The following is a 27,296-nucleotide window of genomic DNA, read 5'->3' as shown; positions in this document are numbered from 1 at the left end:
CAGACTGGTCGTGGGGTAGAGCTGAAGTTCTCTTGGGACACCTAAGCCCGTGTTTTTTCCTGAGAGTCAGCCATACCACCTCTTGTCCCAGCTCTGCCCCTGGGCTTCCTTGTACAAGCCACTCCTGCTGGCTGATCCTCAGGACATATGGACAGGGTGGGACTGAATCTCCAAGGTCCCCTTCCAAGGCGGTTCATAAACCCAAAGATTCTTCAGAAATCCACTAGGGGGCAGGCAAGTTGTTCAGAGAGAACCAGGAGTCCCTCCAGCAACCCTGGAGATTCCTGGGGTTCCTCCCCAGCCGGCAGGCCCCAGCCAGCGAAGGGAGGATGTGATCCACATGGTGATAGTGGGACCCCACCCCATGGAGGAGTCTTGCTTGGGGAAACCACCCCGATGACTGAAGGACAGTGAGAACAGTAAGTCTCAAATGTCCTCTCCTCATTCAAAGGACCCTGCCCATGTCAGCATGTTTCAAAGGTTTGAATAGCCTCCAGCTATTTGCATTTTCCATTAATTAACACAAAGGTCATGCGCAGTCATTGATAAAGTGGCTTCCTGGACATTGGCTCACACAGGCTCACACCCTCTCCTGGAAGGTAGGTATAACTACCCCCATTCTATAATCCAGAGAGTGAGGTCTTCAGGGCAATTCTCTCTTCTTCTCCTGACTGAAACCCCTCCTTCTAGGATCCAGCTGCCTGCTGAGCATCTCCCCGATGAACCATGGCTCACCCTGACTGTGCTCTGCCCTGTCCCCTGGTCCAGAACTAGGAGCGGTCACCCTTTTTCCCTCTCCTTCCCATGACACCCCTCCCCCAACCCCCATGATCAATCACCAAGTCCCATCCAGTCCACTACAATGGTCTCTGCGTTTGTCCAGGCCTCATCACCACTGTCCTCCAAGAGGGCGCCAACCTCCTTGATGCCCGGCCTGCCTCCATTTCCCATGGGTCCGTCCTGTCCCCAGAGTCTTTATGTGAAGTCCAGACACACCATGTCACCTTCCACCAGCATGCTCCCCCCGCCTCAGCCTCCTGGCCTGATAGTTGAGGCCCTTGACCATGGAGCTCTTGCCAACTCACCCCACCCTCTCCCTTGGCTGCCTAGCCCTTTCCCACCCTCATGTCTTGTCCAATCTTGTCCTCTCAAATTGCTCAGACATCCCCTTTCAACCTAGAGGATTTTTATTATGCAAAGATTCCTATGAATAGTTATAACACCCCCCTCCCCAACACCTGGAAGTTTTAAGCTTCTTCTGTCACCATCGTGTCCAGGTGCAAATTCCTTTCAGTTTGAGGACCATCACAATGACCCCCTCAGCCCATTTCTAGAGGGCCACTGTTACTACGTACACTGTTCCCCCAGTGTGTCCACCGTGAGCTCACACCCAGCACCTTCACGCAGCTCTAAAACCACACCCCGTGAGAAACAGATGTTGCTGAAGATTTCCTGGGAGGCAGGGGAGAGAGCGACATTGCACATCGTATCATGCAGTTGAACTTCAAAAACTGCTTTACGCCTCTTGGTTCTCGCTCTCAGAGTCCTCTCCCCCGCTTTGTCCCAAGCCAACCAGCACCCCAGTTCAGCTTCCCGCTTTAGTCCTCATTACCCAATAGCAGCTACAAGATTGATAAAAGGCCCAGGAGCCTCCTAAAGGGCTGACTCAGGCCTTCCCAGACTCTGGGCAGGTTATCTTCAAGGCTCTCCCTGTGGGCAGCCCATGAGAAGATCTTTATTTCACTGAAAAGAGAGGGAATGAATACATGTGGAATATCTGCAATTTAATCCTTACTGTAATCATGCAAGGTAAATATTATTCTCCCCATTTTATAGATGCAGCTACTAAGCCTCAGTCAGCCAAGATCGCCTGACATTCAGCGGCAGGAATGGACCTAGGCTCCAAAGCTCCACCCCCATGCCCACTACCCTGGCTGCCTTGGCTCCTAAAATTTTTTTTTTTTTTTGTCACATACTACATGGAAAAATATGATGCACACACAGTGACAGCCTCAGTCACCGGGGGCAGGTTGGGGCCTAGTGAATGCAAATGGGGTGACATCTGAGGTGAGGTCTGGAGGAGAAGGCAAGTGAGGCCAGGACCCCGGTGAACTATGGCCAAGGACCAGGTGTCTGGATGGCAGATGGAAGAGCTGAGTGGGGCAGTTGCCAGAGTGTGCTGTGGACAGAGGTCAAGGTGGGGACCACAGTGTAGGTGGGCAGTGGGACAGTGAACTAAACAGAGAAGCCAATTAACCCAGGTGGCCCAGGAGCCCAGGGCTGAGTCAGACCTGCCCCGGCTATCTTCACGACTCCTGCTGAGGGCATCCATTGTTGTTGTTAGATGCCATCGAGTTGATTTTGACTCAAGGCAATCCCACGTGACAGAGTAAAACTGCCCCATAGGGCTTTCTAGGCTGTAGCCCTGGTGGCACAGTGGTTAAGTGCTCAGCTGCTGAACGAAAGGTTGGCGGTTTGAACCCACCAGCCAGTCTGTGGGACAAAGATGTGGCAGTCTGATTCTGTAAAGATTACAGCCTTGGAAACCCTGTGGAGCAGTTCTACTCTGTCCTATAGGGTTGCTATGAGTCGGAATCAACTGAACGGCAACAGGTTTGGTTTTTGGGTTTTAATCTTTGTAGGAGCAGATCTGCACTTCTTTCTCCCATGAGGCCTGAGAGTGGGTTTGAACCTCCCACCTTTCAGTTAGCAGCCACGTACTTAACCGCTGCACCACCAGGGCACCCATGGGCGGCTGAGGAGGGTGTTTTTCTCACTCCTTCACCCACAGTCTCCTCTCTCTCGGCCTCCTGGCTTCAGCAGCACAGACATGAAGAGCCCCTCAGTCAGTGGGCTCATGGGATCAGCTTCTGTTTTTCAGCATGGGGCCCCACAAGCTAGATCCTATAGCTCTTACCTCTGGCAACTCTAAATGAGATGGAGAGAGAGAGAGAGATGGGGAAAGGGAGAAAGGGAGAGAGGGGGGAGAAAGGAAGAGATGACTGAGCAGGGCTAGGAGAGTGCAGGAAAGGAGGGAGGAGATGACGGGATGGACGTGGATGTGTGATAGGGAAGCTGGCCCCCTGAGCAGTAAAACAGACAGGAAAGTGGGAAGTGTGCTGTGTGTTTGGCCCCCCAGGGCCTTCAAAGGGTTTTAAGCAGAGGAGTGACCTGGTCAAATCTGTGTTTTGAGAGACTCCATCTGGCTGCCACGCGGAGGCTAACTGGATGGACAGGAAAGGGAGACCCTGGGCAGGAAGCTCTCCTAGGAGGAGGAGTGGAGGGGAGAAAAAAGTCAAGGGCTGAAGGGGGAGGGAGACCCACGAGCTTCCACATTTAAAGATCAGATGGAAGAGGAGGAGCCAGAGAAAGGATCTAGAAGGAGATGCTGGAGAGGTGAGATGAGAACCAGGAGAGGGGTCACCAAGGCCCAGGAAAGAGGGTGATGAGAAAAGCAGGGAGTGGGCAACTGGGAAGAGTGCAGCCAAGTGACCAAGGCGCTGAGGACAGAAGAGTGTTATGTCTGCAGCAGTTACAGACGGACATGGAGGCCACTGATGACCATGGTAGAATGACAGGGATGGTGACGGTAGAGGAAGTCAGAGGAGTGGAGAGAGCAAGAGTAGACAGGTCCCTTGGCAGGTCTGGCTAAGGGGAGAAGAGAGGGTGGAGCAACAGCTGGAGGGGAGAAGGGAGGCCAGGAAGGGTTTGTGAAATTGGGGAGTGTCCATGCTGATGGGAGAACAGCAGAGAGAGGGGTGGCCTAGAAAGCTCCAGAGGAGGCAGGAGGGGTGGGATCCATCATCTGCAGGGAGGAAGGGCAGCCCCTCCACCAGAAGGCCCAGCAGCACTGATGCAGGCAGGGGTGAGTTGGGTTCTAGGAGTTGGGTTCAGGCCTCACATGCAGGTCTCCTGCCTGCCAGCCCACAGGGAAAGGGCAGACAAGCAGGCAGAAGTCACACAGCTCAGAAGAGGCCAGAGTGCCAGCAGTCCTCAGGGCCAAATGCCTCACTTCTGAGCTTCCAGCCCAGAGAGCTTGGCGTTGGGGACAGAGCCCAGCACCCACCTCTCAGGAGGCAGGCCCAGGCCTCTGCACTCCAGAGGCCCAGCCAGCCTCTGAGCTCCTGGGTCTGGTAAGCTGGAGCCTTGAATTCACAGCATCCTGTCTAGATGAATCATGGGATCCCTAGGAGGCCATGGTAGTCTGTCTGACTTATTTAGGACAAACTGTGTCCTTTCCCCTTCTTCCCTTTTTATACCCCAGGACATTAGCCCTAGTCAAAGTCCCTCGGCTCGTGTGTGGTCTGCTTTTGGGAAAATCAGGGTCATGAGCAGTGCGCGACTGCAGCCTAGTTCCCGCTAGCAGATGAGTGTGTGGCCATGTGTGCACTCGGGTCTGTATCTGAGCACAGCACACACACAGACAGGCCCTTCCATGCACTGCCTGCTGTGCGTGTGCAGGGCTGGGGAGGCTGGGGATTTCAAGTCTTCACTGAAGGTATGGGATGGGAGCTGATGGTGTGCCATTGTACGGTATGTGTGTGGCTGTGGATGTCTATGCGGGAGATACAGATGTGCATGTACATCATGTGTACCAAATGGGCATGTTTGTGATGTGTTTTGTGTGTGGTGTATATACCAAAGGGGACCTGGTTGTGCAGTGGTTAAAGCACTCGACCGCTAACTGACAGGTCAGAGGTTTGAAACCACCAGTGGCTCTGTGGCAGACAGATGTGGCAGCCTGCTTTTGTAAAGACTGACAGCCTTGGAAAGCCTGTGGGGTCGCTATGAGTCACAGCTGACTGGAGAGCACTGGGTTTTAGCATAGGCACCACTAAAAACCGATTGCTGTCGAGTCTACTCTAACTCACGGAGACCCCACGTGTGTCAGAGTAGAACTGTGCCTCTTAAACGGCTGATTTTCCAGAAGTATATCTCCAGCCTTTCTTCGGAGGCACCTCTGGGTGGGCTTGAACCTCCAACCTCCAACTTGTGGGTTAACAGTTGAGCATGTTAACATTTTGCCTCACCCAGGGACTCCTGTAGCACATATATGAGAGTTGAGTTTATCCAGGGAGTGTCTTTGTGTGGTGTGTGTGGTGACTATAAGACTTTGGAGCCCACTTTGGTGAGTGGCGTCTAGGGCCTTAAACACTAGCAAGCGGCCATCTAAGATGCATCAATTGGTCTCAACCCAGCTGGAGCAAAGGAGAATGAAGAACACCAAGGACACAAGGTAATTATGAGCTCAAGAGTCAGAAAGGACCACATAAACCAGGGACTACCTCAGCCTGAGACCAGAAGAACTAGATGGTGCCCGGCTACAACTGATGACTGCCCTGACAGGGAACACAACAGAGAACCCCTGAGGGAGCAGGAGAGCAGTGGGATGCAGACCTCAAATTCTAGTAAAAAGACCAGACTAAACAGTCTGACTGAGACTAGAGGAATCCTGGCGGCCATGGTCCCCAGACCTTCTGTTAGCCCAAGACAGGAACTATTCCCAAAGCCAACTCTTCAGACAGGGATTGGAAAGGACTATAAGACATAAAATGATATGGGTGAGGAGTGGGCTTCTTGGATCAAGTAGACACATGAGACTATGTGGGCAGCTTCTGTCTGGAGGGGAGATGAGAAGGCAGAGGGGGACAGAAGCTGGCTGAATGGACACAGGGAATACAGGGTGGAGAGGAGGAGTGTGCTGTCTCATTAAGGGGAGAGCAACTAGGAGTATATAGCAAGGTGTATAGAAATTTTTTTATGAGAGACTGACTTGATTTGTAAACTTTCACTTAAAGCACAATAAAAAATTTTTTTAAAAAGACTTCTGAGGGTGTCTCTGTGAAATGTTTGTGGATGGTGTATATGCCTGTGTAAAATTTTTGCATGACGTTTGTGTGTGCTTGTCGTTTTTTTGCGGGAAACCCTGGTGTCATAGTGGTTAAGTGCTACCGCTGCTCACCAAAAGGTCAGCAGTTCAAATTCACCAGGCACTGCTTGAAAACTGTGTGGGGCCGTTCTACTCTGTCCTATAGGGTTGCTATGAGTTGGAATCGACTCGAAGGCACTAGGTGTCGTTTCTGTGAGTTGTGGCCTTGTGTGTTATGTGTTGTCTATGAAGGTCTACACGAAGGGTGTGTGTGTGCTGTGTGGGTGTACGTCTGTGTAGGTGTGTTTTTGTAGGTGCATTGTGTCTGGGGGAGCATGTGTGTATGGCTGAAGTGAGCAGGTGGAGGAATGTCAAGGTGTGACAGCCCAAGGCCACAAGGAGGGGCGGAGCCCCCACTTGGCCACCTCCTGGCTGTGTGACCTCCGGCTGCTTATGCCTCTCTGGAGACTCAGCTCCCCCGCCACAAAGGCCAGTACTTAAGTACTCTAGGAAGACCCTATGGTCGTGAGTAGAAAGGCAGTGTGATGGGGTTAGAGTAGTCTGCCCCTCAGAGGACCCCCCGAATGAGAGCTGGGTGTGCCCGGGTGTCCACCCCCTCACCGCTCCTCTGAGGGCCTCCACCTTCCCTCCTGCAGAATGGGAATAGCTCCTATTCTCACCCAGGTCTCACTCCCACAGCTACATTTTTGGCAGGCCCCTTCAGGGGAAGCTTCACAAACCACTTCACCCTCTCCCTGAAGTAAACCAGCCTGAAGAAACTAAAGCTGCTGCCACAAAAATGCTGATACCACCTCCAAGAATCACAAGTAGTGCTAGTGACTGGGGGAGCACCACAGGCGGGCACTTGACACCAACGAGCTCACACTTCATGCAGTCCTAGTCGTCTATCACTGCTCTGACTTTACAGAGACGGAGGGGTTCAGAGAGGTGAGGCCACTAGCCCAAAGTCACACAGCAGTGAGTGGTACAGTGAAGATGGGAATCCAATGTTTGAAACCTGGGCTGCTTCTCTTCCTCCACTCTCTCCTCCTTCACAGCTCTCCTCATCCCACCCAAGAGAGAAGAAAATGCAACTCTATGTACAACACAGGGACCCCCGGGATGGCGTGATGAGTAAGTGCTCGGCTACTAACTGAGAGGTCAGCTGTTTGAACTCATCCAGAGGCTCCGTGGGAGAAAAGACCTGGAGATCTTCTCCCATAAAGATTACAGCCTAGGAAACCCTTGAGGGCAGTTGTACTCTGTCACATGGGGTCACTCACTGTAAATCAAAAATCAACACTACGGCACCTAACAACATACACGGTGCCTGTCATGGACAAGTTTAAAGCGTTTTTAGATTATCTGCTCCACTGAGTGATAATACAACACAGTATTAAGGGGGTAGGCACTGGAGCTCCACTGCTTAAACTCATCCGTACTAGCTGTGCAAGCTCGAGTAATTACTTAACCTCTCTGGGTTTCCTCATCTGTAAAATGGTAATAGTAATAATAATGATCATATCTGTGTAAAGCTGTATTAGAAACCTGTCTGGTCCAGCTGGTCCCCTTTGCAACTTGAAAGCACAAAGAGGCTTCACCCTGGCCATCAGATTTCACTCATGGTAAGTAACAGTAACAACCCTGTAAACGACAACCTTTACATTTAATTCTTTCATGTCTACATCTCAGTGAGGGAGGGGCTCCTGTTATTTCCATTTCATGGATGAAGAAATGGAGGCTCAGAGAGACGAAGACTGCACAGCTGTAAGAGCCAGAGCTAGGACTTGAACTCGCCTCCCCACAGAGCCCAGCTGCCTCCCCGCCTACCCCCACCACACCATCACAGCCACAGTGCTGTCTTCCAGTGAGGTCCTTTAGTCCCTGGACCAGCACTTCTCAAAGGGTGGTTGGCAGACTGGCAGCATCAGTTCCACCTGGGAGTTAGCTCAAGATGCAGATTCCCCGGGCTCACCACAGACCTACAGAAGCTGACCCTCTGAGCTGGGGCCCAGCAATCCGTTTTAACAAGCCCTCAAGGATCCCAATAATTGCTAAAGTTTGAGAACAATTGGATTAAACCTCAGAGGAGGTTGCTGTGTGAACCCGAGAGTAACCTCATCTGAGGTGTGTGAAAGAAAGTAGGGTGGAGTGAGGCGAGTCCTATCCTCAGCCACTGTGTGACCTCAGGCCATGTCCTCACCTTCTCAGGGCTTAGAATTTGCTGGCATTCCCAGAGTGGAAGTAGAGGAAGCCAGCAGGATTCTCTGAAGCTTCAGGAAGTGATCATTACCTGTGGGGATACCTAGCACATGGAAGCCAGTTTCTGAATGCCCTGCCAGGTCTGGGGGCCCTGAGCACCCTGAGGAAGGTGGGAGCCCGAAGCCTGGTAGGGACTCAGTGCAGTGAGGAACCAGGAGCAACTCAGAGTCTCAGTCCTAGAGTTAGGAAGGGACTTCCAGGGAATCCCTGCCAGGAGCCAGAGTATACTCACCATGGGCCACAGCCCTCCCCCTTATGGGAGCTAGGCCCTGCCTGAGGAGCCCAGGGCCTACCTCTGCCCCAGGCCCACCGAGCCTGCAGCTCTAGAGTCCCCCAGACTCAGCCCTCCTCTTGGTCCCTCAGTCAGGCCTCCGTGGACTCACCAGTCATGGGCTCCTGTCACTGGATACTCTAGTTTCCAACAGGTCCCTCAGTCAGTCACTGACTTTCAAGCCAGGAAAACAAAGCAACAGCCACACTGACCCAACCCCTACTCCATTTGGCTTTCCAGTGTCAAATCATCACCACACCCATCATCTCACCACATTCCCTCAACGACACCTTGGGGTTGACAAAATGACTGTCCCCATTTTACTGATGAGATAGCTGAGACTGAGAGGGGAGAATGACTTGCACAAGGTTGTCCAGCTCCCTTGTGGCACAGCGGTCCCCAATGGGCAGCCTTGCTTCCTCTGTCCTGGGTGCTTGGCCCCGATTAATGTTGCCTACGGGGCACTAACATGTTGGCGGCTGCCTCACCCTGGGCTTGGCTTTTGTTGCTGCTGTTAACTTGGAGATTACACTTTATGACATCACAGATCATACCAAAGCCCATACCGATAACCCTGGATCATCAAGAAAAGGGGGCATCAGGTTTAACCGTCAAATGGTTAAAACGAGAAAGAAAGTTGTGTGGCTCATGGGACAAACCCTCAGTTTCCCAGCAGCCTGAGCACTGCAGAGAGCTGCGGTTTCATGGTCCGAGGCTCAGCACAGACTAAAGCTGGGGAAACGCTTCTGATCCTGCCCTGCCTGGTTCACCCAGTCTCAAATTTTCTCATCTGACATCTCCCCCCTCTCCCTCGGGGCCTCCAGGAGCCTCTAGGCCTCTCAGCCCCTGCTCTCACTGACCAGAATCAGAGCCAGGAGCCTCCTGTGCGGTGGCCGAGGGCTACATGAGGCCTCACCAGCACATGCTTCTCTATCTTGGTCACTCCAAGTGCCTCAGTGATGAGTGACTCGCACTCACTGAGAACAGAAAACCAGCCAAGCAAGTCTCTGGACACACATGAGGGCCTTGGGGTCTGAGGACTAGGATGAGAATGTCGGTTAGCTGTGTGACTATGGGCAAGCCCCAGGATCCCTCTGAACTTCAGTCCCTCTTCTATAAAACAGGGGCAATGACAGTACTCCCCTGGTTGGATGGCTGTGAGGAGGAGCTAGCTCAAGTAGAATGCGTGGCACCAGGCCTGGTCCTGCAAGCCCTCATTCCCATTAAACAGATCAGCTATTCCTCAGAGTGCAGGACAATCACAGTGTCTATAAACATTTGTTTCCCCAAGCATCTGATGGCTTTTGGCTCACACTCCCTAAAGCTGACACCAGCAACATTTCTTTCCCTCTCCTATTGTCCTTCCGGGAGGTGGCCTATAGCTAGTTTGGCCTAAGTCCAGCTGCCCTAGGGAGTCAGGGGAAAGTGGGCAGGGGAAGAAATGGGGAACCCAAGGTTCTGCCCCAGAAGGCAGGGCCCCAATAGGGGCTGATAAGGGAACTCCCTGACTCCCAAGGGCCCACATGAGTACTGAGCAGGGGTACGGGGTGAGAAAGGCCATACCTTTGCACCAGGATCTGGCCCAGGAGGCAGGAGACTTGGGTTCAATTATTAGCTCCAAAGCTGTGTGACATGGGCCAGTTACTTAACCTCTCTGAACCTCAATTTCCTTGTAGTCACTGAAAGTAAAGACAACTAACCAGAAGTTTTCTGTGGCTGTCTTTACCTGATTTGCCACATGAGATGAAGGGTTGGCCCAGAGTGGGTGTTCGGCAAAGAGCAACAGAAACTGAATAGGGGATCTAGGGCACCATGGTCCTTCTGACTTCAGATCTACAGCTAGATGAGGACAGCAAGGCTCAGAGAGGTTGAGTAACTTGTCCAAGGCCACACAGGACATGTCCATCATTGCCTTCCGGGGCCACTTGCTCCTATGTGGGACCCTTGGCTTCATGCTGGCCTGAGCTAAAACATTGCCAGGGAGACTTAAGACCTGACTTGGATCAGTTACTTGGTGCCTGAGAGGGTTTTCACATCTCTGAAACAGATGTGCCTCCTATCCTCACTGGCAGAGAGGAAGCATTTTGACAAAGACACCAACACTGTGAAGTCTGAACTGTCCCTGGGTGGCATGTCCAGAACTCCCTACTCCTGGAGGTATGCAAGCGGGGGCTGAGCAACACTGGGTAGAAACTTGGCCTTCCTAGCCTTTAAAAGAGTGCCCCCTTCCACAACGGGTTACCAAGTAAATCCAGCCTTGCTCATTCCCACCTACCCCCTCCTCCTTCAGAGCTGCAGACTCGATCTCAGTCTTGCAGACTTTGCCTTCGAGTCCCCTGGGCACTAGTCATCCTCTGTGTTCTCATCTGCCTCCCCTCTGGTCTGGGAGCTCCACAAGGGCGGGCACTGGACATTTTCATTCACCAGCTACCCAGGGGCCCCCAGGAAAGGAGGTCATGGTTACTGAGCAAGTACCAGGGGCCAGGCTTCTGACCAGGTACTTTAAACATGTTGTGGTCGCATTGATCTTCACAACAAGCCAGGATCTTAGGTGCTATTATCATTTTCACTTTGCAGATGAGAAAACTGAGGTCAGAAAGGTCACACAACCTGCCAAAAGTCACACAGCAACAAGACTGCTGAAGAAGTGAAGTGATAAAAGAATGGGTGCCGAGCATGTGGGGTTCCCGGCTTTTAGGGCCCCTAGTCCCAAGAGGTATCTGCAGTGGGTGGGCACACTTGGTTGCCCACCTGTTTCCAACTCCTGGGGAGCCCCATCCGGGCAATGAGTGAGGTGAAACCCCATGATCTAACTAACCACAACCACAGCCTTTGGTGTGGGGGGTATGCAAGGTGGGCCACTCACCTCCAGCCTGACAGAGCTCCAGCCCTGCCCTGCCCCAGCCTCAGCAAAGCTCTGGGCCAGCAGTTTCTACTTGGCGGCAGCTCCAGGAAGGAAAGGGTGAGGTGGCACTCAGCCGGCCTGGGCCTGGAGCAGGGTGGGGCAGGCGAGCCCAGGAACTGCCTGAATCCAACTCAGTCATGTTCTACCTGAGCTGAAGGGCTGCTGCAAGACACTTCCCTGGATATTTGTCCCCTTGGACAAGGACATGGGTGCAGGCCCCAGGCTCACCCCATTACACTTCGTTCTGGCACCAACCTGAGAAGTGGCAACTATCTTCTCCACTTGAAGGACAGGCAAACTGAGGTTCCCTTTGATCAGATGGAGCACCAGGGCCCAAAGGGGGGCTTGGTTTGGGTCAGCTGGAATGACCCCTATGAGCAGAGTGCTGCGACTTCCTGTGACTGGGAGGAAAGCGGCAGGTCTGGGTACCCTTCCCAGATCCTGCCCTGGTCCCTCACCTGTAACCTCCTACCCACCCCCTCATCGCAGCTTCGGCCCTCTCCTTAGGGAAGCCTTCCCTGATTTCCTCTTCTGAGGTTGGTCAGGACCCCAAGCCACCTGCTGTCACCTCTTGTCTTCGCTGGGCTGTCCCCATCTTCCCAGATTAGTCTCCACATAGACCAGACGGCAGAAAGGAAAGGTAGCAGCCATCTAGACTTCAAGGAGCCCTGGTGGCAGAGTGGTTGAGTGCTCAGCCGCTAATTGAAAGGTTGGCTCCATGGGAGAAAATATGGCAGTCTGCTTCCATAAAGATTACAGCCTTGGAAACCCTAAGGGACAGTTCTACTCTGTCATATAGGGTTGCTAAGAGTTGGAATCAACTCCACAGCAATGGGTTATCTAGACTTCAGGGAACCTGGCTTTTAATTCTAGCCTTACTCCGATTTGCCGCAAGGCTTGGGTGGTCACTTTCCCACCTGGAAAATGGGGACACCCACTCTCAGGGCTGGTGACCATCAGGGAAGAAAAGGATTGCAGAAGATGAAGTTTCTACCCTAAGAACCAGGGCCTGGGGGACAGCAGTGATTCCTCCCCCAGGCACCCCCCTCCTTGGACCCACATCCAACAGTACCTGTAATTTGGTAGGGCCAAGGCATTTAGAAGAAAGATGGTTTGGGGGAAGATTTTCTTCAACCTCTGATGAAGAAGGCAATAATAATACCCACCCCCTCCCCCCCCGCCCCCCCCCCCCGCCGCCCCACACACAAATTTCCACAGCACTTAAAAAAAAAAAAAAAAAAAACCCAGGCCAGACGGTGCCTGGAAAAGACACCCAAACTGACCTGGTCTCAGCTTTGTGGACACACTGGGTTTGAAGCCTTGCTTCTTACAGGCGGTGTGATTTTCAATATGCCATTTAACCTTTCTTACTGAGTTTCCTCAACTATAAATGGAGACCTTAAAAGTCCCAGAGACTTTTGGTTTTTATTTCTCTATTCACTGCCGCCACCCTTAGCCTCAGTTTCTCCATCTGAAAACTGGGGACTTTGACGGTACTGCTTTACAGGGTCTGTTAGGGGCCCAGGAGACGATGGCGGAGGGCGCATCTTGACACTAGAGACGGCGCAGAGAGGGGCAGCGGCCTGCCGGGACTCAGCAGCAGGGACCCGAGCGTCGCGGTGCGGGGAAGCCCCTCCAGGGCCGCCTCAGGGCCAGTGAGGGGTCATTTCCTTCCGCGTTCAGCCACACCGCCACCTCTCCTGGTGGCCCCCCTTCAGTGCGGTGGCGCCGGCAGCGGGGAAGTCGGGGCCAGGCCGGATTTCCTCTGCGGACCTGCGGCTCCTGGAGCCACCCGCCCCTCCAGACCCCGCGGGGCGCCGAACTGCACGTGCAGCCGCCCGGGGCCGGGCTCGCTCCTGCGGCGCTTCCTTTCCACCCCTCTCTCTCTCCCTGGCCCTTTCATCCCGCCCCCTGCGCCCCTTCCCAGCCCGGCTTCCCGCGTAAAGAAGATGCTTCAGCCCATCTGCCAGTTCCGGATAAACCGAGTCCCACGGGGGCGCGCGACCGGCGCTAGGACCCCGCGGCCTCGCCGAGGGGGGCGTGGTGGGGCGGGTCGGCGGGAGAGGCTTTTAAATTGAATCCGCGGCCGCCCCCTCGCGGGTCCCGCTCCCTGGGGCAACGGAGCGGCGGTGCGCCTCCTCCGGCCGTGACCTCGGGGTCTGGCGCAGGGTGGGACCGGGGGACAGGTTTGCGCAAAATGTTCCGGGACCGCCGAGGAGAGGAGCGGCGGCCGCGCTGAGCCAGGTAGGAGCCGCCCAGGGGGCGAGGCTGGCTGACCTCCTCGGGGAACAGACGCCCCGTGCCCCTCGAGCGTACGAGGGCTCGAAGCTGGAGTGGGGCCACCCTGGGAAGAATCAGGACCCCCTGCCCAACACTTCCCTCCCACTCTCGGCGGGGTTGACACTCCCTCAGCCCCGAGAGGTCTCCAAGGCGGCTGTCTCATTGGATCTTTCAGGCAAAGGGGCGAGTTCGCTGTTCCTATTTGACAGATGGGCAAACTATGGCGGAAAGGCCGAGACTTGCCCAGGAACAAACAGCTAGTGAAGGGCAGATCAGAATTTGATTCCAGGTCTCCTGCCACCCTCTGACCCAGGCCCGGGCACAGGGCTTCCCATCCCACACCCCCCAGACAGCCTGCCATCTCTCAGGAGGAAGGAGGAGTTTCCCACCTCTGCCAGGCCTCTGAAGGCAGCCTTCTCCATGGGTGGTAAGATGTGAGGGACCCCTACCCCCACTCCAAGCTGCCTGAAATTCCACCATCCCAGCCACATTCCTTTGGGTTAAGGTCTAATTCCCCCGTGGGATGCACATATCTCCAGAATGGGACTTGCCCTTCGTGATTCACGCTTGGTGTGAACGGTCCACATCAGCTCTCCCAGAAACCCTGCTCTGCCAGTAAGTTCCATCGGGGCTGAGAGGAGGGAGAGGAAGCATCCCAGAGCCCAGCAGTGTGAGAATGTCTGTGTGTGTACTGGTGGGGGATCGTAGGCGGGGAGGGGAGGGAGTTTGGGAGAAACATCTTGGGCTCGTGGAGTGGAAACATTGAGAGAGAGTGGCCGTTATGGAGCCCTGGTGGTGCAGTGGCTAAGTGCTAGTTGGCTAACCAAAAGGTTAGCAGTTAGAATCCACCAGCCACTTCTTGTAAACTCTATGGGGCAGTTCTACTCTGTCCTATAGGGTCGCTATGAGTTGGAGTGGACTCAACAGCAATGGGTTAAGGGTGTCTTAGGTGCGGCTGAGGGGCCCTTTCCATCAGGTGCCAGGGCAGAATTCCTGCATGCTGCAGGGCAACCCCTTCAGGGCTCAGAGAAGCTCACTTTGGGGTGGCTTGGGGTGGGGTTTGGCAGGCAGAGGAGAGAACATAAGGGCCCTTTGGGCGACTTCTGCCTCCAGGCTCAGAACTAAACCACTTGGTCCATCCTTGTTGTCACCTCCCACTCACCACTCAGCCCACTGCAGTCAAGTGTCTGCCCCCACTTTGCCACTCATTCAGTAGACCCTTAGTGAGCGCCTGTGTAGTAAGTTCCTGTTCTCATGGCATAAGAAATAAATTATCAGGTAGTGATAAAGGCTAGGAAAACAATGAAATATGTGAAGATCTGGGGAAGAGCATTCCAGACTGAGGGGTCAGCAAGGGCAAAGGCCCTGAGGCCGGATCAAAGGGTGGGCCTTGGCGAGGGCCGAGAAAATGGTAGATGCAGTCAGAGAGGGTTTTGGGCACAGTCTGTTATTTTAAGGGAGATGGGAAACCATGGAGGTTTTTAAGCAGTTAAAGATTCATGATCTGATATGTGATTTTATGATTTTAAAATATCACTCTGGCTGCTACGTATAGAAGAGATTGTAAGCCTCAGGGCGGAAGCAGGGGAACAAACTGGGGAGGCTGGTGCTGTGATGGAGGCCCAGGATCCTGGTGGTGCCTCAGCCTGTGGCGGTGATGCAGGAGGGAGTCGGCAGGTCTGGGAGCTGTTTTGCAGGGAGAGCAGACAGACTCTGCCGATGGGGAGAGGGAATGTGGTAGGGAGGTGAAGGGAGAGTCAAGGAGAATAACTGCTCTTGCCAGTGTCACCCTATCACCGAGACACTCCTATCCCTGCCTGCCCCAGATGGGTCCCAGAGAGCAGTGAGCACCCCATGCCCTATAGGCAGTTCCCCTAGGGGGAAGGTGCTGTGCTCACAGGAAGCTCAGGGGCTGCCGGAGCCATATGTAGCCCAGACTTGGAGAACCAGGTAAGGCTTCTTGAAGGAAGCTGAGACCTGAAGGGTGAGGAGAGGAGAGGAAGTGAAGGTTTGGGGCAGTGGAAAGGTGCTCAGAGAGCTGACAGAAGTACAAGGCATCCAGAAGTCAGAGTGGGAGAGAGGGCCGTGAGAAACAAGGCTGGAGGGGGCTGCTGGCTGGGCAGGGCATGCTTCTGAGGACCTCGAAGGCCCCCACAGAGGGATTTTCACTCAATTCTGAGGCAACTAGCTTTCAAACGGGTTGTGTTGTTCAGCTTTTTAAACAGCAGAACAAAATCTCGTGAGAAAGCCCAACTTGTAAAACGTGAGCATAGAGCAGCTGTGGGGGCCTGAGGGAAGCCCAGGGAACAAGGTTTAAAGGACACCGTGGTGGCCCTTGGTGTCTGAGCAAGAAAGGGCCTCAGAGCAGCCTCCTGCATTTGAAATTCATCCTCATGGAATTTGTCTGACAGTCAAAGACACAGCCTCCAGAGGCCCTGTCAATGCTTCTTCAAAAGCATCCTTCAGACTCTCTGAGAAAAAAGGAGATCTTGCCTGGCTCTACAGAATCGCAATTCAGCACTCGTTTATCGAGCACCTGCTGTGGGACACCATATCCTGTAGAGGTTTAGGCCAGAGACCCAGGGACCAGACTCCCTGGTTCTGCCACTTACTAGCTGTGTGACCTTGGATATGTTACTTAATCTCTCTGAGCCTTGGTTTCCCCGTCTGTAAAATGGGAATGAAAATGACAGAACCTAGCTGTTGAGTTATTGTGAGGATTAAGTGTAACGTGCCAAGAAGAGTGCCTGGTGCCTAATAAGGGCTCTGTAAGTGTGGGGCGCTTTCCTGAAGTATATCTCATTTGAGCCTCAACAAAACTGGGTGAGATTGACTTTAACCTCAGGAGGGAAAACTGAGGCTCAGAGTAGTGAAATGACTTGGTCACAGAACAGGTCAGCAAGGGAGGCAGAAGTGGCAGTCAGGTATGGGTGACTCTGAGTCCGGTGCTCACTGGGCTTGATGTCTCCCTCCTTGTTAACACTCTCCGTGCATATTGTGGTCACTTCTGTGCATTTCCTCTTGTACCCTGTTCCCAGCACAGAGCCAGTATAAGGAGGCAGTTGCAAAAGGTATGGATGGATAAATGAATGAACAAATGAAGTGAATGGATTCATCTGTGCATCCCTAGCACTTGGCCCAGGTCTTCAGGCGAGGGCCTGAAAAGCACCCAGCAGCACTGGGATCTGACCCTGCTGAGAGCTTCTGTGATTCCCTCCTCCCTTCCTCCCTCACCCGCCACCCCTGGTAGGCCCAGCAGACCTGTGCCTTCCTGCTTCAGTGAAAGTGCAGGGCCTGGCAGCTGGCGGCTGGGGAAGTCCACAGCAACAGTGCTGGGGCCCGGGCAGGTCTCCTGGCGGGGCTTCCTGTCAAGGCCCCCAGCCTAGCCCTCAAACAATAGCAAGGGCCCAGGAGTCACAGAATCAAAAGAAAAGGAGCAAAATAAAAGTCCCCTGGGGAAGAGTGAGGAATTCTGTTTGGGGCCCCAGGAGCTAGCCTGGGGGACCAACTTGTGGCTTGGGTAGAAATGGAGTCAGGGGCCCAGCTCCCACCCCATCGTACCCACAGCCATGAGCTTGGCTCAGGGAAACTCTCAGGCTCTCTCTGCCTCCTGCTCACCCTCTCCAGGCTGTCTTCTATCAGATAAGGTCTCATGAACACCCAAATCTGACCAGGTCACCCACTGCTTAAAACTCTTGCTACCTCAGGGTAATGTCCCAGCTCCTTGTCCTAGGGTTCGGGGCCCTTTGTGATCGGCTGCAACTCCGTTTCCCACCCACTTCCCATCCTAACCACAGATTCTATTCCAGTTTCTTGAAAGGTTATGGCCTGGGGTTCCCCAAAGGCAGCAGGCACAGTCTGGGTGGGAGCAGTGGGGGCTGACAGTGCGGGGGAGCCACTAGTCTTACGGTGTTTCCCTTCTCTCCCTGCCCTGCACAGAGCCATGAGCTGCCAGATCCTGTTGCTCCTGGCCGTGATGACCCTGAGCCTGGCTATCTCCCAACACCGTGAGAAGATGCCCTGTAGGATGGTAAGAAGCCCTGCCCAGGCAGGCTCAGGCATCTCTCCTACCTGCCCTAGATGTCCTACAGCCCCAGAATCCTTGCTCCAGCCCTAGCCACCAAAAGTTAAAGGAGTCAAAAAAGAAAGGGAAGATAGCTTGAATTTCATGAGCACCTACTAGAATGTTTAAATATTTACCCAATAACCCTGCCAGGTAAATACCACTATTTCCATTTTACAAAGGAGGAAACTAAGGCTTGTAGAGTTTTGGTGACTTGAACAAGGTCATTCTTCTAGAAACGGTGCCGCCAGTATTGATCTCTATTCACCAAATCTACCCTCAAAGGGTAATGGGCCCAGCTGGGCAATGCAGAATGTGTATATGTGTGAGGAATCTGGGATGGGAGAGCTGGAAGGGCCTCTCTGTACTGGGTCCCTCCTGGGGATAAACCCCCCGACTAGGCTCCTTGACTTGGGTCTACATTTCGCTTCCCAGCCTCTCATTTATTCGTGCCCAGGTCAAGTACTGCCTTTTCCAGGAAGCCTTCCCTGACTCCTCCCAGGCTGACCTGGTTCTGGTTGGTCCCTGTTCTGAGCTCGAGCAGCTCCTGTGTTTCCCTCCATCTTAGTACTGAGCGAACTGAGCACCTGGGGTGGTTAGCGAATGTGTCCAAGTCTGCTTCATCTGTCAGACTGAGAAATTCTTGAGGGCAGGGACCAGGTTTGATTCAGTTTTGTTCCTTTTTCCTGCCCCAAGCTAGGGAGATTAGCCCCAGAGCCAGTGACCCTTCAGGGTACAGGTAACAGGGCTTGCGTCGGTCCACCTGTGAGGCGGGGCAGTCACTGAGGCAAGGCTGGAGCCTGGGCTGGGAAATGCACAGGCCCTCTGCACCTCCACAGGGACCTGTGACTCAAAGTTCACGTGCCAGGATGGGAAGCTGCTTCAGGAGGCTGGAAGTGCTGGCAGCTACCTGTCAGCAGCCCATCCCTGGGCTTTGTAATGTCCTGCCATTGCCATGACACTTCTTGCTCCTCAGAGTCCCTCTGAGATTCCCAGAACCCAGAATAACAGGCAGAGAGGGCCTCAGACATCTCCAGATGCAACCCCACATTCTACGGCGGGGAGTCTGAGGCTGAGAGGAGTGAAGGGCCTTGGCCAGCCAGCCCGGCAGTAGAGAAGGGGGGTGAGCTTTGGATTCTAGGCAAATAGAAGATCAATACACATGGGAGTTATGATGATTTTCAAAATAGTACAAAGAAATTGCCACTTGCTGAGGGCCTACAAGGTGCCTTTACTGTGCTAGTGGCTTTCTTACATTTTATCCTCCCCAGAACTCCTCTTTTCAGCTGAGGAAACCGAGGCCGAGAGAAAAGAGATGTTACTCACCGGGGTCACGCAGATAGAAAGTGGCAGAGGCAGGATTTGAACCCAGTCCACCAAAGCTCGAGTTGTCCATGGCCCTGCTGCCGTCTCTACCACTTTCCCTTCTCCGTGCAGGTGGCAGAATGGAGTGCAAATCCTCCTCCCTCCTAAAAGGAAAACCTAGGCAGCGGCTTCCTGGTATCCCAGAGTCAGTGGGCAGTAGATTGTCAGGGGGAGGCTCTAAACTCTGGCCAAGGACTACCCCCAAGACCCCTCTCCACTGTCAGGCAGCCAGCGCTGGGCCTCGGATCTCAGGAAGGGTCACTGTACTGGAAATGGAACTGAGATCTGCCCTAGCCTCAAGCTCCTTCCTGGACTGCATAGCTGGGAAGCCCGGTGTAGCTCCCCTTTCCCTCCACACCCGGCCTCCCCCGGGCCTCGAAAGCAGGGTTCTGAACACCTGGATGGAAAGCAAGTTTTTGTGTGTGTGTGTGTGTGCGTTAGGTGAAAGTTTACAGCTCAAGTTAGTTTCTCGTACAAAAATTTATACACATATTGTTATGTGACCCTAGTTGCTCTCCCTATATATGTGACTGCACACTCTTCCTTGGAAAGCAAGCCTTATAGGCTCTGGGCTTGGCCAGCTTTGCATCCTGACTGAGCTCTCGGGGCTGGTACCCCAGGGAGGCTTAGAGTATCCAGAGGTAGTTTGGGGGTGTGGGTTTGCCTGGGGGGTGAATTGTGGAGCATGGCGCAGTGCTCCCTTGAGACACACACAGAGAGAGGGAGAGAGAGAGAGAGAGTAAATTGGTGGGTGGTGGTATTTGCCTACAGAGGAAGGAACGTGGGTGCTGCCCAGCTAGGGGCCTACTAGCCCAGAAATTGGCTTGCACCAATAGAAGAAGGAACTCACAAATGGTGGGTTTGAGCTCCTGTCTGTCTGATCTTGAGCAGACTGCCCCCGAGCCTCAGTTTCCTCAGGTGGGATAGATAATGCCCAGGATTAAATGAGGTAGAGAGTCTGTGCACGCAGGCCAGTGGCTGACATGGCACTGGTATTCCACAATAATAGCTGTCGTTTTGTTTGCTTCGTTGTTTCTTTGCTAAGCCAGGCTAGTCCAGGGAACCGAGGGCAGGGCTGAGGAGGCTATGCCTACTGGCCCCAGAAGACAGAGGGGTTGTGAGGGAGGAGGGGTCTAGGAGCCAGGCAGGATAGGCAAGGCAGCCGCGATAGGTTTCCCGTTTGCATGGGGCCCAACTGCAGGGACATCCCTGGGTCTCATGGAGTCTCTGTGAAGCCATGTCCCCTGGAGGTGGTAGGGCCAGTCCTGGTGCAACATGGAGTAGGAAGAGCCACACAGATGCCTGAAGGTGGGCGGTTCCTGTCCTCACCCTACTCACCTTGGGGCTATTGGGGAGAATCAAGAGCTAGGGCCAGGCAGGAAGCATTGAGGCTGTGTTCCTGCCCTGCTAGCTCAGCCACTGACTCACTGTGCCCTTGGGCAAGTCACTGCCATCTTGAGGCCTCAGTCTTCTCATCTGGGAAGTGGATGGGACGGCTGGACTGTTTTTGCTCTAACAATCTTTGATTCTAGCCTGAATCTCAGAGAGGAAATTGATTTAGTATTTCCTCAAAACTTCACGTCTGTGACTTTTCCACTCATTAAAAAAAAGAAAAAATTATTGAGCACATCTGATGTACCATGCCCAAGACATTGCATAAATCAAATCAGTACTTGTTTGCTCTGAGCTCGCTATCTAGCAGGTCCATGCATAAACAGTCACAGTTCAGGGAAACAAAGCTATGACAGAGGAAACACAGGGGCTGAGAGAGCCCAGAGGGGGCCCTGACCTGCCTGGCAATCAGGGAAGGCTCCCTGGTGGAAGAGGGCCTGTAGAAGCAGGGAGGCCAGGGACAGGAGAGGGCCTGAGCTGGGTGGCTGCAGGGATCAGATCCTTTCCTGGGAAAGGCTAGGTTTCCTGGGGACCTGGAAGAGATAAAAAGAAGACCTGCATTAGCACTTAAAGAATTCTGGCCCTAGGAGGCGCTTGTAGTAGAGGGACAAATGTGGGGCCTTTGTTTATTAAAAGACCTGGGTTCAAATTCTAGCTCTGCTCCTCACTAGCTAGGCAATCTTGGCGGCTCCCTTCCCCTCTCTGAACCTGAGTGTCTATAAATAAAAGGGAATCACATCTAAAGGGCAAGCTGTTGTGAGGATCCAATGAGACCATGGACCTGAAAGTGCTAAATAGAATGTAAAATGTTAAGGGTGTGCTGGAGAAGGATGATCTTTCCAGATGAGAAACCAAAGTGCTAATAAGACTTGGGAGTCCCTGGGTAGTGCAAAGGATTAACATGCTTGGCTGTTAACCAAAGGGTTGGAGGTTCGAATTCACACAGAGGTGCCTCAGAAGACAGGCCTGGTGGTCTAATTCTGAGAAATCAGCCACTGAAAACCCTGTGGAGCACAGTTCTACCCTGACACACACGGGGTTGCCGTGAATCGGAACTGACTCAACGGCAGCTGGTTTAATGTAACTCGATGGAGGTCATGCAGCAAAATCACCGTCTTGTCACCAAGGCACGTGGGTTGGGGCTCTGCCCATCTTCTCTTCTGCCCGCTCCCGCTACCTCTTCCTCCAGGGGCTGATGCTGGCCTGAGCCATGGGAAGCGAGAACACTGACGGGAGTGGGGGCGGGTAGCAGCAACAGAAAGGAGGTCACATCTGGGAAGTGTCAGCAAGGAAGGCAGCGGGAGCTCTGCCCCATGGAATGAAGGCTTGAATGAGACCTGAGGATGGAAGGTCTAAATAAAACCTGATGACAGGACTGAAAACTGCATTTTTCCCTTTGGGAAACATTTCCCCCCTACTTCCCAAAGTAGTTTCCAGTCTAACACCAGCTGGGTATGTTTAACTGTCTGGGCCTGTAGAAGGAACCCAGGCTATGGAGTCAGGAGGCCTGGGTCATTGACCCACTGGCTCTGGGTCATTCTGGGTGATACATGGCTCATCTCTGAACCTTGGTTTCCTGTAAAATGGGATAATAATCACTACAAGGTTTTCTGTTAGTTCGTTTGTCTTTATATCTATCACCTCTCTGTCTGTCTACCCATCAAACCTTCACTGAATTCCTGATTTATGCCCAGCACTATGCTGGGTGCCAGACAGGGGCAGGGAGCCAGGTGGGGGATCACCAGACATGGGGTGATTAGGCTGGGGTAGAAGAAAGTGGATCATTCTGGGAGTCCAGAGAAGCCTAACCAAATTTGGGGTGGGGGAAGGGGTCAAGTAAGTCTTTCTGGAGAGGTATGTCTGGTTCCACCCCTACTGCATTCACTGAAGTCAGCTGCACCCCACCCCCACCTCTTTCCTTTCCAGGTGAACAAGGAAGTCTTGTGCCAGGGCCTTGGCCTGCCCCAGGTCCCCTCAATGCTTCCGCTGGACATTGAGGTGCTCAATCTGTCTGGCAACCAGCTGCGGAGCATCTTGGCCTCACCCCTGGTCTTCTACACAGCACTTCGCCATCTGGACCTGAGTACCAATGAGATCAGCTTTGTGCAGCCAGGTGTCTTCCAGGCCCTGCCCCACCTGGAGCACCTAAACCTGGCCCACAACCACCTTGCAGTGGGCACTGGGCTGGGCCCCCTGCTGCACATGACCTCCTTGGACCTGTCTGGAAACAGCCTGTACAATGGCCTGGTAGAGAGGCTGCTGGGGGAGGCGCCTGCCCTGCGCACGCTCTCACTGGCGGAGAACAGCCTGACACACCTTGCCCGCCGTACCTTCCGGGGCATGCCTGCGCTCGAGCGGCTGGACCTACATAGCAACGTGCTGATGGACATTGAGGAGGGCGCGTTTGAGGCACTGCCCCACCTGGCCCACCTCAATCTCTCCAGGAATTCCCTCACCTGCATCTCTGACTTCAGCCTTCAGCAGCTGCAGGTGCTTGACCTGAGCTGCAACAGCATTGAGGCCTTCCAGACGGCCCCAGAACCACGGGCCGATTACCAGCTCACCTGGCTCGACCTGCGGGAGAATAAACTGCTCCATTTCCCTGACCTGGCTGCACTCCCTAGACTCAGCTACCTGAATGTGTCCAACAACCTCATTCGGCTCCCTGTGGGACCACCCCGGGGCAGCAAGGGTGTGCACGCGCCTTCTGAGGGCTGGTCAGCTCTGCCTCTCTCAAACCCCAGCTGGAACACTAGCACACACCCCCTTTCCCAGCTTCTGAACCTGGATTTGAGCTACAATGAGATTGAGCACATCCCTGAGGGCTTTCTTGAGCCTCTGACCTCCTTGCGCTTCCTGAACCTCAGCCGAAACTGCATGCGGGCCTTTGAAGCCAGGCATGTGGGCTCCCTGCCCTGCCTGGTGCTCCTGGACTTAAGCCACAATGCGCTGCAGGCACTGGAGCTGGGCGCCAGAGCCCTGGGGGCCCTACGGACGCTGCTTCTACAGGGTAACACCCTTCAGGGCCTGCCCCCATACACCTTTGCCAACCTGGCTAGCCTGCAGAAACTCAACTTGCAGGGAAACCAGGTCAACCCCTGTGGGGGGCCAGGGGAGCCTGCACCCTCGGGCTGTGTTGCCTTCTCTCGCATGTCCTCCCTCCGCATCCTGAATCTGGTGGACAATGCAATAGAGAAGCTCAGGGCAGGTGCTTTCCTCCACACACCACTTACTGAGCTGCACCTCTCTGCCAACCCTGGGCTGGATGTGACCACGGGGGCCCTGGCCGGCCTGGAGACCTCCTTGGAGGTCCTGGAGCTGCAGGGCAATGGGCTGACCATCCTGCAGGTGGACCTACCCTGCTTCAGCTGCCTCAAGGAGCTCAATCTCGCTGAGAACCGCCTCAGCCACCTGCCTGCCTGGACCCAAGCCGTGTCACTGGAAGTGCTGGACCTGAGGAACAACAGCTTCAGCCTCCTGCCAGGCAGTGCCATGGGCGGCCTGGAGACCAGCCTCCGGCGCCTCTACCTGCAGGGGAATCCACTCAGCTGCTGCGGGAACGGCTGGCTGGCGGCGCAGCTACACCAGGGCCGTGTGGATGTGGATGCCACCCAGGACCTGATCTGCCGCTTTGGCTCCCAGGAGGAGGTGTCCCTGAGCCATGTGCGTCCCGAGGACTGTGAGAAGGGGGGGCTCAAGAACGTCAACCTCATCATCATCCTCACCTTCGCACTGGTCTCTGCCATCCTCCTCACTACGCTGGCCACCTGTTGCTATTTCCGCCGGCATACGTTTAACCAACAGTACAAAGCCTAGAGAAGCCAGGGGACTGTAGAACAGCCCGGCTGGGAGGCCCTTCCAGGTCAGCTGGTGAGCTGGAGGCACAGAGGAGGATAGGGACTGACCCAAGGGCACGCAGTGAGCAAGGGACAAGAACCCTCGTCTACAAATTCTAGCCCAGGGCTCCTTTCCCTGCAATCCACTGCATCAGAAGGTGGTCCACTTCCTGGTTCATAAATGTGGTCCAGCTGTGGAAGCCAGAAGTTGGGCAGTCTTGGAAGTGGCAGAGAATAATGTTTGCCCATATGATCAACAAATCTTTGCCAAGCATCTTTTTTGTGCCCTGGGCACTGAGGACATGGGTGAATGAGACACAGTCCCTGCCCTCAAGCATCTCCCAGTCTGGTGGGGGAGGTTTTCACAGAGCCTGGCAGTGACCTCACAGTGTGATCAGGGCTATGAGGTGTAGAAACCCGGGGCCGTGGGGCCCTGGGGAGAACCAAAGTTCTGCAGCTCCAGCTGGTCTGGTGTGGGGAGCCCTGTCCTGGCCGTGCCAGGGCCAGGGAAGGGCAGGACCAAGAGCCTTTGCCTGAGACATTTCCAAGCAGACTATTTGTCACATCTTCTGATAATGACTTTCAGCCTCTCTGGAAAGTGAAGAGTTTGTGGCCGGAAGAGAGAGCTGGAGCCACATGAGTACATCTTGGATCCGGTGCCATTGGCCGGGCTGTGCAGCTCCATCTGGTTAAGAGGCTGTCACCCTGGGCTCCAGCTTAGCACTGGACCATTTTATTTCCGGTTCTGGACAGGCTCTCTCTCTCTACCCAGCAGTCTCATGTTGCACACACTGACCCCCTCCACCCCCTGCCCAGGCCCCCTTCTGTATCATATCACCCTGGCTGCCCTCTGAAGGCATTTTACAAAAGAGGAAACCAAGGCTCCAAAAGTCTCCATCCAGGAACCCACAGCTAAGAAATGCCAAAACTGATATTCAAACCCACATCCTTCTGACTCCAGAGCCTGTGCTTCCGCACTGCACACACAGGGGCTATGGGCTGTGGGGTGGCCAGGAAGTGAGTCCCACATGGCACGAGCATGGCCTGGGCACATCCTCTGCTGCTCATGCCCACCTGCTCCTTTCCCTCCTCTCTCCCAGGCAGTCAGGGAAAAGACAGGCAGCTGCAGCCCCTCTCCTCCTTTTGTGCCTCAGTTCCCCTTCTTTCCTTCTTTGTACCCTGGTCTGGGTTCTCCTTTCTCTCTTCTTGCTCTCATATTCTCTTGTTCCCTCTTCCTCCATTGATCATAGTCTGGAGTTTGAAACCATTGAGTTCAACCTCCCGGATGCGCAGATAGGGAAATTGAGGCTTAAGAAGAGAATAGGACTTGCTCAGAGCTGTCCAGCAAGTGGATTCAGGATTGGTTGGTGGGTGGATTGGTGGGGGGAGGAGGGCTGGATCTCTGTGGATTCCTTCTCCCTCAGTTATCACGTCACGCGGTAATTATCGTTGATGTTGTTGTTAGGTGCCAAGGAGTCAGCTCCAACTCGTAGTGAGTGAGATGTTGCCTGGTCCTGCACTATCTTCACAATCGTTGCTATGTTTGCGCCCATTGTTGGCAACCACTGTGTCAGTCCCTCTCATTGAGGGTCTTCTTCTTTTTCTCTGATGCTCTACTTCACCAAGCCTGATGTCCAGTGGTTGGTCTCTCCTGATGACGTGTGTCCAAAGTAAGTGAGACAAAGTCTCACCATCCTTGCTTCTAAGGGGCGTCCTAGCTGCACTTCCTCCAAGGCAGATTGGTTTGTTCTCCTGGCAGTCCATGGTATATTCAGTATTCTCTGCCAACACCACAGTTCAACCGTGCCAACTCTTCTTTGATCTTCCTCTTTCGTGGTGCAGCTTTCCCATGCATATGTTGTTGTTGTTAGGTGCCGTGGGGTCCTTTCCAACTCACGGTGACCCCATGTGACAGAGTAGAACTGCACCGTAGGATTTTCTTGGCTATAATCTTTAGGGTTGTTATGAGCCGGAATTGATTCGCCAGCGTTAAGTTCGGGTTTTGGTTTAATCTTTACAGAAGCAGATCTCAAGGTCTTTCTTCCAGAGAGTTGCAGGGTGGGTTCAAACCGCCAACCTTTCGGTTAACAGTCAAGCACTTAACCATTTGTGCCAGCTGGGCCCCTGCACACATGTGAGGCAACTGATAAGACCATTGCTTGAGTCAGGCACACTTCAGTCATCAGAGTGACATCTTTGCTTCTTAACACTTTAAAGAGATCTTTTGCCGAAGATTTGCCCAAAGTAATACGTCGTTAGATTTCTCGACTGCTGCTTCAGTTCCTTTGCCGTTTATCATGATGTTGCTTATTGGTCCAGTTGTAAGGATTTTCCTTTTCTTTAAGTTCAAATGTAATCTATACTGAAGGCTGTAGTAATGCCAGCTTTGTCCTCATCAGGCAGGGGTATTTTTTCCCTTGAAAAATGGGTAGAAAGAGCCACCCAGATAACCCTCATCCCTCATACCCAGGGAATCCCAGCCTTGGCTGGGATCAGGACCGCAGGTGCTTACTCACACACTCTTCCACGGGCCTAGAGGAGAAGGTGCTGGCCCCTTCAGCCTGATTTCTGAAAACACTACACGATGCTGCTCTCACCTCCCAGGACCCAAGCCACAGCCTGGGCCTCGGGATCAGCTCTTTGTATAACCCACATGAATGTATTAAAAAATAATTCTGGAGAAACACGGTGGCCTGCCAGCTTCCTCCTTGCTGTGGTTAATCAGCACCATTGCGTCCACCTGAGCCCTGCTCTCTCTACTTTCCTCACCAACTGAGTCGTCTTTGGGGAGGCAGACTGAGGACTATTAGGTGGGAGATGAGCCTCTGGGCCATCACTACCCTGGACCTTGGGTCTCAGCCACTGTCAAGTCCGCTACCACAAACCTCTGTCCCCTCACACTCAACAGACAACCTGGCCCCTGACCCCACACTGAGAAAATGGTGGCCTCGGGCAGAAATGCACTCACTCCTTTGCTTCTGCAGCTTCAAGTTCCTCTCCCTTGCTCTGTGCTCATCTGTCCCCCCACCCCCCCACCCCCCCACCCCCTGGAG

General features: G+C 53.8%; 1 protein-coding gene across 2 annotated transcripts; it reads left to right on the top strand.

Moving 5' to 3' along the window:
- The first annotated feature begins 13,428 nt into the window (after window positions 1-13,428).
- LRRC32 (leucine rich repeat containing 32) lies at window positions 13,429-26,929 on the top strand. 2 transcript variants are annotated; one of them, XM_003420028.3, is made up of 3 exons: window positions 13,429-13,551; window positions 17,527-17,617; window positions 22,334-26,929. In XM_003420028.3, the coding sequence occupies exons 2-3, from the start codon at window positions 17,531-17,533 to the stop codon at window positions 24,221-24,223; spliced, it is 1,977 nt and encodes a 658-aa protein (XP_003420076.1). In that variant the 5' UTR covers window positions 13,429-13,551; window positions 17,527-17,530; the 3' UTR covers window positions 24,224-26,929. The 2 variants fall into 2 exon arrangements, with proteins under 2 accessions (XP_003420076.1, XP_010597864.1); XM_010599562.3 differs by lacking the exon at window positions 13,429-13,551 and adding an exon at window positions 13,610-14,014.
- Window positions 26,930-27,296: the final 367 nt, after the last annotated feature.

Source organism: Loxodonta africana, chromosome 7, assembly GCF_030014295.1.
Source record: "Loxodonta africana isolate mLoxAfr1 chromosome 7, mLoxAfr1.hap2, whole genome shotgun sequence".
In the NCBI taxonomy this organism is placed as follows: domain Eukaryota; kingdom Metazoa; phylum Chordata; class Mammalia; order Proboscidea; family Elephantidae; genus Loxodonta; species Loxodonta africana.
Note: the sequence above shows the minus strand (reverse complement) of the source record. Positions and strands in the feature narration are given on the sequence as shown.

What these genes read in the sequence shown, in the direction of transcription:
- LRRC32 (XM_003420028.3), top strand. Translation starts at nt 17,531, where the DNA reads ATGAGCTGCCAGATCCTGTTGCTCCTGGCCGTGATGACCCTGAGCCTG. An exon ending in AGAAGATGCCCTGTAGGATG is followed by an intron (nt 17,618 to 22,333) that starts GTAAGAAGCCCT and finishes TTTCCTTTCCAG; the next exon opens with GTGAACAAGGAAGTCTTGTG.